Raw genomic sequence first — 12,544 nt, forward strand, 5'->3', positions numbered from 1 at the left:
ATATTTTAATGTTTCTGTCATATTTTTATGACAGAATAGCTGGAATTCATTGTAACATTGTATCGGATGTGATTTTTTCATTTATAATTTTGATTTAAAAGGCATCAACAATAAAATTTAAATACATAATTACTGACTTTTTTGTAGTAATAGTTTCTTCATGTTATTGGTCTTTTCGAAAATACAGACTTCCTAGTTATATCAATTCAAATGTTCTTTCATTTTCTATTTTTGCTAAGTTTTAAATTTTTACTTTGTGTATTTGCAGCAATTTCTTCATTGCTAACATTTTTACTAAAGTTATCATACTGAGGGTTTAATTCTCTATCGTCTTATCTTGCATCACCATTAATCTTTCTTATATTAAATTGTCATTAGTGTACAAATAGAATTGTTCTATTTTTCCTTTTCACTTCATCATTATGTATCAGCCTTTTCTATCAATATTTTTAGTTTAAATGCTACAATGCTACTTTATTAGATAGCCTCACTGATGCCCTTGATTTTTTTGAACTTTTGAGTTATAATTCAGTTTTCTCATTACATTGTAGAAGAAATGCCTGTGTGGTGACAGCTTCTTTGTATGGTGCTGTCACATTCTGGCTCTGTGTGTGTGTGTGTGTGTGTGTGTGTGTGTGTATGTGTACACACATACACATATGGGGGAGGGAAGTAGTACTTGATTTAATAGAGAACAGAAAGTAGAATGATGAAAACAAAAATAGCTCAGAAATCACAGCTAGAAAAACACAGACTATATACAAAGGACTTAGCAGAGAGAATTTTAACATTCAATTAGCATTGTTTTTGCAGGGTGGAAAGGTGTTGTTATACTTTTACTGTTTCTCTTATTTTCTTTCTATACAGTTACTTTCCAGGGTTAGAAAACATACCTAATTTAGCCTTTTGGGGAGGCCAACTAATCTTTTGAGGAAATATCCCAATCAAAGAGTTATAAATATGAGCTCTATGGAAGAAAGCCTGTCAGATTGATGTTTAAACCTTTGACAGGCAGAAACAATCTGATTCAGCAATTCTTGATTATATGTGAATTTCATGATGTTTTTTCCTCTAGGAATTCAGGCATCTATGAATAACATTTAGTGGCAAGGAAAATCTTATGTTCCATCAATAAGCTCTAATTTTTATACTTATATTTCAAAGTTGTTTGCCTATTCATCATTTATACACTTTTTGCACACATCTTCTTTGGCCACATATCATAGGCTATTTCTGTTCATTATGTGCCTATCCATGGCCATCCATTTGGATTACCCAAAATTCTGATTTGTATGAGATTGTCTATTCCACGATTTGAGCCACATACTATATACCAGTGATAGTAGTGTTTGCTATCTAAAAGTAGCATTCTCCTTAAGTTTACATGGGGGTCTTATTACTAGTAGGTAGCTAATTTTAAATGCTCATGTCTTTTTTGTTTCACAAGCAAAAAAAAAGGCAATTGAAATGTTACATGGTGGAAAATGCCTCTAAGGCACCCAAGGAAAATGCACTGAAATGAGGATATCTGATTGTTTCACAGTCCCATTATCCTCCCCGCCCCGCCAAGTAAAACCAAGTAGGAGTGTGATGGTAAAACTAATTTCATGCAAAGATTTGATATCCAATATATTATTATAAAAATGGTGGTTCTGAACAATTATGGGAATGTCCTAACAAGGAGTCTGATAATATATTTTTTAACATGTCTTTTTAGTGCAACCAATACCATCACTACAAAAGATCATCAATTCCTCAAACAAAAGAAAATTTCAAGTCAGCTTGTACACAGATGTTTTATTTTGGATGTTAACATTAAATCAGCATTGTACGCAAGATACTCTTACAAAGGAAAAGTACTTTTCCAGTAAAACAAAAAATTCAACTTGGGGGTTGTAACTGTTGTACATTAATGTCAAAACCCAAAGGCAAGATGGAATATTTTATATGCATAGCCCATTTCCACGCAAGTTTGGCTGCTACATGTATATCGAAGTTGTTTACAACATCTTGAAAAATTATAATGCACACATATATACATAACAGTAAAAAGGTGACTTAAAATGTCTGATATGTTAAATATTGTCATCTTCTTGCAAAAGCAACAAAGCAGTTAGCTAAAAGGCTCAACCAATACCAACCCTAATATATGCTATGTACAGTAAACCTAAGTTTATAAAATCTGGAATACATTAACATTTGGGATTAATGTTCAAGCAAAAGAAATCTTATATTTTTTTAAAAAGCAGATCTTTCTATATAATAGATCTTGGTGATTTGAGACTGTGTGCACCCATATCAGCTATGGGCTTCAAAGAGAAAAATCAATCCACTGCCCATTATGTGCCACTAGCTCACTGTAAATGAAATGATACTTTATAATTTTGTATGTCAATTTGTATTTCATAGTGTAACTTCTGCAAGAAGTCCATTAATTAGCAAGGAATTAACACCCCCCAACAGACATTGCTAAGGAGGTTGTTCTATTTGATATCAACAAGGCATAATTTTAATACTGTATTATTTTCTGCACATCTCACTACAGTATACAAAAACTGGGGAGGGCCAAAGTGACTCAGATTTAAATCATTTGAGATCCTTTTAGGTCTACTGCACAGTAGCTACAAATTCAAACTTTTGATAACCGAAGCTTAATTCTTGGGATTTGAAAGTATTAGTTCAGCAAGAATTTGCTGGGTACTGGTTGATCCCATGAAGTTAACTTGAGAACTTGCCATCATTTGATTTTATCTTTACACACAGTGCATATGGTGGTTGCTCTTTCCGTCTCTCATAGCAGCAAGCTGATTCTGCTATTCTCTATAGCAGCACACTTCAGGAGTGGAGAGGGAGAGAGTGTGTTAATTATAAATAACTAAAACTACAGTGTACAATTCTATTTATCTGTCAGTGTAAATTGACAGCACACCATTATACTCTGCAAGGAATTAACTACATAAAATCTCTACAACAAAAGCAAACCAAGACATTCCTTCAAAAAGAAATAAGTGCAAATACCTAAAACAGGCAACTGAAGCAACTGTTGTAACCTGTAGAGAAAACACCAAAGTTTTATAAAAGGACAAAAGTTTTTTCTGTATAAATAAGAGAATAATATTTGCTCTATTTTTGAAATGCTAAGTAAATACAATAAACTTCTAAGTGCAGATAAGACTTGGTTAGGGACCATGGTGCTATGTTGTGTTTTAACAAAATAAAATGCTCAATTTTAAAACACATGTACAAATTATGATGCTAATTTACATGACCCTCAGATATAATTAAAAAAGAAAAAGTTAAATTATAATTTAGCAAAATTTTTGTAATAACTACTTTATAACCAACATGATTTAAAGGGCATAGTGCAATACTTAGGTAGATGTGACATACAGCATAGAATTTGTATTCTTTGCAGCTTATAACTTATTGCTGTTTCATATTTCAAAGTCCAAACTTGTCCTTAATACAGCTGTTAAACAGGAAACAACATTGGCTTCTAGATACCCTGTATACATATAAATATCTACATTTAAGCTTTAAAATGAAAATAAATTATAAAAACAGACTCCTTTCCAATTTACAAAGTTTTCCTGCCCCTACATACTGTACAATACATTCAACAAAGCTCTCAGCTCTTCTGAGATTTATGAAGAAAATACTGACTCTGTACTAAAAATGAAAAAACCCTTTATTCAACCCATCTTATTTCTAGTACCATTTTCGAATAAATATATTTAACACTGTAGTTAATTTCACTGTTTTTGAAGAATACAAAAAACTAGTAGTGCAACTTTCTACCCTTCTTTTACATTTCTTTCCACTGTGTTTCTTTATACATAGTAGAATACAGTGTTACATAAGCAAATAAACATTGGGCAAGTACTTTCATCAAGCTGTGCATGTTCTCCACACACAGGCCATGTGGTTTCAGAAATCATTAAGTACTTATAACCTACTCTACAACAAAACTGCAGCATCAAGAGAGCATCAAAATAGTAGGCAACATTTTATGGAAACAAAATGCAAAAAAAAATTGCTATTAAAATACTTATGCATGTTTTAATGCTTTTTTTTTTTACTGTTCTTTAAAAACATTTTTTAAAAATCCTTTAAAATACTACAAGATTGCTCCAATAATCCCTTACTAAAATGGTTTAGCTTTTAGCCTGCTTGATATTTATTAAAAAGATGTGGAAATTTTTAAGGCCATCTTAAAAATGTTTAAAAACTATTCAATGACAAATTTCACTGCAACCTAATTTAGTGCAGAATACATAGTAAAAGAGTGGCACGCTTCCTTCAGCTATCCTGATAGTTACAGTATTAGTGCCCTGGAAGTGCTGCTTGCTGCCGTGTACGTGCTCAGGTATCTTCTTGCTTGTTCAGTCATTATAAGTTGATCTTCGGTCTTTCCATAAACCACTGCCTCCCACTCACAATTGGACTACAAAGGGAAACACACATGACAATAAAGTTAAAAAATTGCCACATAAATGTATCTGTACCGATTCAGAATTTTAGGTTTAAAAGTGAATTCTCTCAATGTCAGTCAAATTCATAGATTCCATGGGTGAAAGGAAGTTTTGGAGCAATAGTTTAAAGATGTTTTCTTAGTAGTTGAGCTTTAGTGTGAAAATTTCAGCAATCCCTTTTCAGACTTTATTGTGTTGAAGTTTGTAAGAGCAGGATGAGCAAACAGAGAATGTGATGTTGAGGAATTTTTAAAAAATATAATGGATTCCTTGAATAATAATCCATAAAGAATAGCATAAAGTTCATATTTTACTCATTAGAACAAAGGCTATCATCCTACTATGAATTTATGCAACAGAGGAATCACTGAAAAAATATGGACAAATTATATTTTTGTGCTGAAAAATTTTAAATGCACTGAGAGCTTGCTATTTAAAATAACCATATGTGGATCCTTTTGTGAAGCAAATAATCACCTTAGTTTTATCTGTTTCATATATCCAGGCTTTCATATTTTGAATAGCCAAATTTATGTTTCAAATGGCTATTTGCATATTACCACTACCAAAAACAAAATCCTTCTAAATGCTTCCAAAAATAAGCGTAACTAATATTATGACCTAGAGTAAATAACTCCTGGACATGGTGACAGGGTATACCAGATTGCAAATGTCAGCTCTAAGGAATGTTTAAGTATCCAGAAGGATGCTATTTCTGCACCCTCTCAAGGCATAAAGAGAAACTTCTCTCTTCAGTGCCCTCCCACATTTTCCAGTGTGTGTCATACCTAACAGACAATGCTCTAGCCTAAATCTGCAGCTGTACTGATTGTATTACAGCTGGGAAAAGGGTTTTGTTGTGTGACCTGCATGCCAGAAGCTCACAGGCAATCACTGCTCAGGCAGAACAATTATGTGTAGCAACAGGGTTGCTGGGACAGCCCCCAACTACACATCCTTTCAGGGCTGCATTTGTTATAGAAGGATGGGTGCCAAAAACACAGGCATGAATTTAGTGTACCATCAGTGTAGAGTCTTTGTTACATCTCAAATTCTTTAATCTACATACACGGATTTGTAAGTGACAGATTCTCTTTTTGAAATCCAGATTTAAACTGAATTGTAAAGTACCAGTGAATGCATCCTTTAGTGATCATTATATTGGTTGCAGTCTAGAAAGAAAAGAATTCATGACCAGTAGGACCAAGTTGATAATTGAATTATTTTTTAAATCACTCAAAAAATTTTATAAATCCATACCTGAAGAGACTTTTCCAATCTGACACCTTTGGAAGTGCTAGGATTTGGTTTCTTTTTAGTTAGTGTGTATGTTTTGTTGGCTGAATTTATATCTTGTTTTTCTGGTGTCAGGTTGCACCTGTTGTCATGTATTTCCAATAATGGTATCATTAATAAAGATGTTGTAAAGATATTTTCTGACTAAAAGGGGGAAAAAGGAGAAATGAAAATAAAATACCTACAACTAATTAAAATTTTAAAGGGGAATAAAATATAAAATTTGAGCTTGAAGTGGCTTTACTCCTTTCCCAAGAAAGCTTTGTCTACGATATTAAAGATGAGTAATTGATAAGAAATTAAACAAAGGTTTCAGAGATGGAGACAAGAAAAGCATTGAAATTTCTAGCTTTTGATAACTGTCATTCTAGCAGCATTTTACTCTATGAAAAGTGCCACCAAAAAAAATACACAAATATAAGCAATAATTGTTATAAAAAAAGTTAATCATCTATATTATAACATATAAAGCAAGGCTGCCTTAAATATTTTTTCCTATAGATTTGGCCAAAAAAAAAAAAACCCAACAAAAACAGCCAGCACTTCACAATGCAGTAAAACTCCTTATTACCTAATACTATGTTCATCAAGTTTGTGGATGATACAAAGATAGGAAAGAGGCATAGCCAATGTGCCAGATGACAGAATTAAAATTTTAAAACATTTCTCTAAGCTAAAACAACAAAGCAACAAGATGAATATACAATGGACAAAGGTATAATTTTCCATTTAGGTTTTATTTTAAATCATAAAAATATGAAAAAAATATCGGAAAAATAGGGTTTAACAGCTGCAGTTCAAATGAAAAAGGCCTGGGCATTGTAAAAGTCAACTCTAGCTTCTCAAAAAGCTAACATAATCCTAGGTTGCATAAGTATTAGTACAATATTTAAATTAAGGACTCAAGGAATATAATAGTCACTGTGGTTAGACTACACAAGTCATATCATATTGTGGGTATCATATTTTAAGAGGGACATTGACCAACTGGAATAATGTAACCCTACAGATAAGGAAAGCTAAAGTAATAGCAGATGACATTTATGTCATACTTTCTGGCAATCGATATGCAATCATTATCTCATTTGATACTCATAAAAACCATATGAAGTAAGTTTACTATAGGCATTAATACCCCAATGTTAGAAGTAGGGAAACTAAGATTCAGCAAAGGTAAGTGATTTGCCCATGATTACACAACTAGTGACAGAGGAAGGATTTGAGCTCAGGTCTCCCTTTATTCTAAGTCTAATGTTCTTTCCTTTACATTATGCTGCCTCTTGATAAGAAGCCTGGAAACCATGAAACACAAGGAACAGTTGAAGAAATAAGGTTGCTGAAGTAAAGAAGATCAGACTAAGGGGTCTTTAGAATTTTTGAAGAGTTATGGCATGGAAAAAATAGATTTGTTCTGTTTGTGTCAGAGAATAGAACCAGGACCAATAAGCAGAAGTTACTGGGAGCTATTTCCACATAAGAAAGAGCCTGAGAGAGAGGAGCAATTCTACAACAGAATGGTTTGACTTGTAAAGTAGAGCTCTCTACCAGCAGAAATGGTCAATGACAGTCGAGGTGACCTTGTGTATTATAGAAGGGTTTCTAGGTTGGAATGCAGTTTCGATGTAGTATTAAGGGAAAAACAATCAACAGATTCACTGACATCCATGTAATACAAGGGAATTAAAGAAAAATCTCATTAGCACAATGAATGAATCCCTATGGGCGGATTTATGGGAAACCATGGATAAGAGTTGCACATGATGGGCAGGTATGGCTCACAATCTGCAGTATTGGGGAGAGTAACCACATCAGTGAGATCACAAATCCACTGAAGATGATCAACAAAACTTTCTTACTTTTGGTTAAGGGTACAGTGAAAAGAGAGGGAGGGCCAGGAGCAGGTATTTGAGGTGACAATACAGAACATCTATAGAGAACATGTAACAGTATTCCCAAACCCTCTCCATCAAGGCATCTAGAAGCATTTTGATAGAGTAGGTGGTATCAAAGAAAGCTGAAAAAAAGTGATGAAAGCATTTATAATTTCCTGATGGAGTTATGTTAGTCTGATAATGAGTGGTTGCATACACTACCTCATCTTTCTGCGATCTAAAAATATAGTAGTATTACAGCACTTGGAGGAAGGGAGTAAAGACTTGAGAAAGGTTCAAAGAAACCAAAAAACTCTCAAATTTATTTTCTTTTCACACCCTGACTATACAATAGCAAGCTCTCCCTATAACAATGCCTCTTTACATATACCTTTGGGCTTATCTTTCTGAATCTAATTTCTTAAAATGTACTTTTATTCCATGGATATTGACAATAAAGTAGAAAAAAAGAGGGAAGGGGGAAAAAGAAATGCACAGATACTACGTCTATTTGTATGTACTCAGAAGGGGGGAGAGTGAATGAAAGCTGCCAAGCAGAGTCTTACACTTCTTATCTCCTACAATAAGTAGTAATGAAGATATACAAGTAATTCTTCAGGTAACAATTAGTGACACATAAGGTAAGGTTGGAAAGAGTTTTCTTTTGTTTGAAATGGATCCATTTTTGTCTTTAGACTCAAGAGCATAAGTTAAATCTTTCCTAAAGTTTGACAAATATTCTATAAGTAAATGCTATCTTCCCCAAGTTCTGAAAAGTAACTATCATTTGTACAATGGCAGATCACCCACGACCAACTAATATCCTGGAGATAAGCAATTAAAAGTTCTAGTAGCATTTAGTGCTTTTTATTCCAGTTAGTAATAAGCTTCAAGTATCTCAAATGCACATGAAACTATAGGCATGGTGATGATTCTTTTAAAAATTAGTTAAAAGAGTTCAATATTGAAGGGCATTTATCCACCATGAATTTCTAATGTAGGTTCTGATTACCTAATAACCAGGAAATTAGAACCTGAATTCAATAAAAATTGACAAAATGCCATGAAAACTAAAATTCTTATAAATTTCAGTTTTATATTTTAAAAAGCTATTCACCAACCTGCATATCCGAAATGTTGTCTTCTGTTAATAGCTGAGTACCTGGTTCTTCTTTTTCCCAATTATCTAAAACTAATGACTTTCTGACTTTCTTCACAGAAGAAACATGCTGGAATGAACAATTTATAAAAGAACACTTGTTACAGAACAAAATGGATATTGATTTAACAAGTATTATACTACAATATTCCAAATTTACCTCTTGTTTGCAGCTTTTATAGGTAGAGTCATCTTCCTCTTTGAGGAATATGTCTGTTCCAGTTTCTTCTTTTAAAACCTCACGAATATCTTCCTCCAAGAAGGCAAGTGGCTGTGACTGGATTTAAAGGATAAAAAAGTGTTCCTTCTGTTAAAGCCACCCCTTTTCTCATATACAACAAGCCCACCTTTTATATTTTCCCACTACTTGTATAATTTTCTTATTAAGCCCTAGGAATTTTTTAAACTGTAGAAAAGGTATGCTAACGCACTGCATTTTATAGCAAAAAATATAACAGTATATTATAAACAATGAGTTAATAAAACCTGCTTTGTGAGAACATTATTCCATTATTTCTTAATTCAGTCACACTTTCCAGATATATTTTTAAAGAAAATTATGGGGATATTTTAGAAATGGCTAATTGTGGGAAATAACAATATAAATTGGGCTACAAAGTAGATTAGCAAAGAAGGAAAAAAACAGGAAAATTCAAAATTGTAATAGTGTAAATATCATAACTTTATCAATCTGATTGTTAGACTTAAGCAACCTCACTGAATCTGGGAAGTAAGTCATTGGAAAATTTTATCTTCATATGCAAGTTCAAACAAATTTTTTAATAAAAGCTTTATTTACCATTTCTTTCAGCTCTTTATCAGACAACAAGATGACACAATTCCTGACGTTTAGTAAAGATCAGACACCTTTACATTGGAGCTCTGATATAAGTGGTAGAGCAAACTCCAAGATAAAGAAACCCTTCAGATAAAGCCAAATCTTCCCTGGAACTCAAGAGTCTTAGCAAGCAGGGCGACCAGGTGACTCAGTGAGTAAGAGCACCAGCCCCAGAGTCGGGATGACCTGGGATAGAATCTGGGCTCTGATACTTAGCACTACACCCAGAAATAACTGGCCATGTAACCTTGAGCAAGTTACTTAACCCCAATTGCTTTAAAAAAAAAAAAAGTCTTAGCAAGTTGCCTCTAGCACTAAACTAAAAAACTAAACTAAGTCAAACAGCTTGCCCAAGATTTCTCAGCTAATATACATATTACATTATACTGCTTCTCTTTAGTGAAGATGCTAATTATAATATCAGTTTGTACCTACCTAGGAATAGTCACTAGGAATAGAAAACTTCCTCAGTCTCATGATAAATTTAATTATTGTTTTATAAGTAAGTAGTATTTACATATAAGTTCAATAGCACTCAACTGAGATCTCAAGTAATCAATGTTCCAAGCAGATAAAGTCAAGAGAATAAGGTTTACAAAATGAAATATAACTCCAAGTCATGTGTAAAAATGCCTTTGGAAATTAAAATGAGATTTAAAGCTGCTCTTACTTGGAGAAGGGGGAATACAGAAGTCATATTAGCAAATCTGTCTTTTTTTAAAGGTAGAATTGTAAGACGACAGGCATTATTTATCATCATTCCAAAGAAAATCTAGTTTGATTCAATTCGTCCCATGAAATTAGATAATAAAATTACTACTATATTCTAATCATAGGCATTTCTAGTTTTCAATATAATTGCTAACCAAATTTCTATGAAGTTAATTGAATAATTTTAGGCAATAATCAGGAAGAAATCAATACTTCAAATCATATTGCCCCCTCCCCCATTTAATTTGATTAAGGGATAATTAACTACCTAAAATCAATCATTATCAAGTTTTTGTCCATGATCTAAAACCTTTAAAAATTATTTTTACAAGTGAGTATGAATAAATATAATGACTTCAAGCACATCAAGAAAATTTTTAAAATTGGGACAAAAATGCTGCAAACTCGACACTGAAGAAAGACGACTTTATGTTCAGATAAGGTGATTCAACCACACAGTGTGGATATCTATGAGAGGAATTTCTCTTTATAAAGACACTTTTCCAATGGTTTTACTCCCAGACTCACGGAAGCCACTCAAACAAACTGAAAATGCACCACACGAACATATCATATTTTATGACTGGTAACGACTTCTGGATTTTTTCCTTTTGAGCCATTATAATTCATTCTCATACTAAGAAAGAGCCCCTACCAATCACCAATATACAAAAATACCCATTTATTCCATCTGGATTGAGAAAAATATACACCTACCACAATTTTTAGAGGTCCATATTTTTTCTCCTGAGCAGCAAGAGCATTCTTAAAAGGAGTTGGAGTTCTTGGTGTGGTACCCAGTATAGATCTTCTAATTGTAGGAGTTCTAAACCTATCAAACAGATGTGAGTCAAAATCATATTAAAAATTTTAATGTGCATAGTCACATTTTATTTAACTTTTCATTTTTTAACAAAAACTTTATTGACTACAAAGATCTGAAATACAATGTGGAAGGGCTGTTAAAATTATAGAACTACAAACTTGGAAGAACAAAAGAGGTCACCTAAGTCCAACTTCTACTAAAACAATGAATCTTGTCTGTATCCCTAACAAGTAGTCAAGTCACGTAGTATCCAGTTGTTGCTGTTTTTAAAAAGTAATTCATCTAGCATATGGGACAAAAGGGGATAGTTGCTTTTTTTGAATTCCTAAGTATGATGGTTTTATGGGATTATATAAATGTTTAACAAATAAGTTAGTTATTTGAGTGAATAACCGAAATAACTTTATAAATAATAGTATAACATAAAAATATAAATAAATAACTTTAAAAGTCAATGCTACTTTCTCTGAACACTAGATAGACACTTAATGTTCACTTACCCCGCATTTTCCTTTTGATCTTTGGGTGTAGTTTCCTTGTGAAGAGGAGTTGTGATAAGTACTTTTTGGCCACAGATCGGGGTTGATGTAAATGCAGGATTTTCAATATTAAGTTGTTCATTTCCAGGGCATGTATTGAAAAACTTAAGAAAAAAGGGTGGGGACACAATTTAAAGGCAACTTTCTCTTAAAATACCTACATTAATGTTAAAGGTTGTTAACACTAATCAACATTAGTTAAATGTTTAGTGTGGCATCTGAGGACTGATATTCACATTAAAAAGGTATAGATATAGGCCTTCAGAACATTGGGTAGATTTTAGCTTAGCACAATGCCTGGCACATAGCTAAGTGAGTAATAAATGTTTGTTCCTTTGCCTTTATGGAACATAAAGTAGGGTATGGCCAAGTATTGAGAATGTATGGATGGGTTATAATCTATAACACTGACAGGAGTGGTCATATTAATAAGGTCACAGATCCAATGAAGTATTTAAATATGTCAAATATGTATAATTTTAAAAATTACTTTCTTTTTCCTCTCAAAATGCTTAAGAGTAATAATATCTCTGTATTTGCTATCTAAAGTTTCTTCTAAAACAAAGCATAATACTGAATATTCTTTAGAAAGATGTCACAAAAATTAATGCACTTTACTTATAGGTGTTTCAGGCTCTACTATTATTTTTTTAAAAATTCTAGTACGTGGCCCTATAGTTTCTCAATCAAAAACAGACTAGAAATTTAGCCCTCATTGTACAAGAACTTGAAATATACATTTAAAAATCCATGTCCAGGGATTACCATGTCAATTTCTAGAGTAATCACAACTACCACTAAGGACTTTTAAAATATCATATAAATAAATAAA

The 12,544-nt window shown here is 32.7% G+C and overlaps 1 protein-coding gene across 3 annotated transcripts in view; it reads right to left on the bottom strand.

Annotated features, from left to right (window-relative positions):
• Positions 1-1,779: 1,779 nt before the first annotated feature.
• Positions 1,780-12,544, bottom strand: part of MYBL1 (MYB proto-oncogene like 1) — a 60,914-nt gene continuing 50,149 nt past the window's right edge. For 2 of the 3 annotated variants that reach the window (XM_069100049.1, XM_069100048.1), the window contains exons 11-16: positions 11,674-11,816; positions 11,065-11,179; positions 8,959-9,075; positions 8,761-8,868; positions 5,733-5,912; positions 1,780-4,444 (exon numbers count right to left, since the gene is read on the bottom strand). In XM_069100049.1, the coding sequence (XP_068956150.1) occupies positions 4,316-4,444; positions 5,733-5,912; positions 8,761-8,868; positions 8,959-9,075; positions 11,065-11,179; positions 11,674-11,816 (792 nt within the window). In that variant the 3' untranslated portion in view covers positions 1,780-4,315. The remainder of the gene's footprint in view (positions 4,445-5,732; positions 5,913-8,760; positions 8,869-8,958; positions 9,076-11,064; positions 11,180-11,673; positions 11,817-12,544) is intronic. The other variant, XM_069100050.1, reaches the window with a different exon arrangement.

This window comes from Petaurus breviceps, unplaced genomic scaffold (genome assembly GCF_028583685.1).
Source record: "Petaurus breviceps papuanus isolate PSGF00001 unplaced genomic scaffold, PetGlider_PUasm1.0 38, whole genome shotgun sequence".
Taxonomy (NCBI): Eukaryota; Metazoa; Chordata; class Mammalia; order Diprotodontia; family Petauridae; genus Petaurus; species Petaurus breviceps.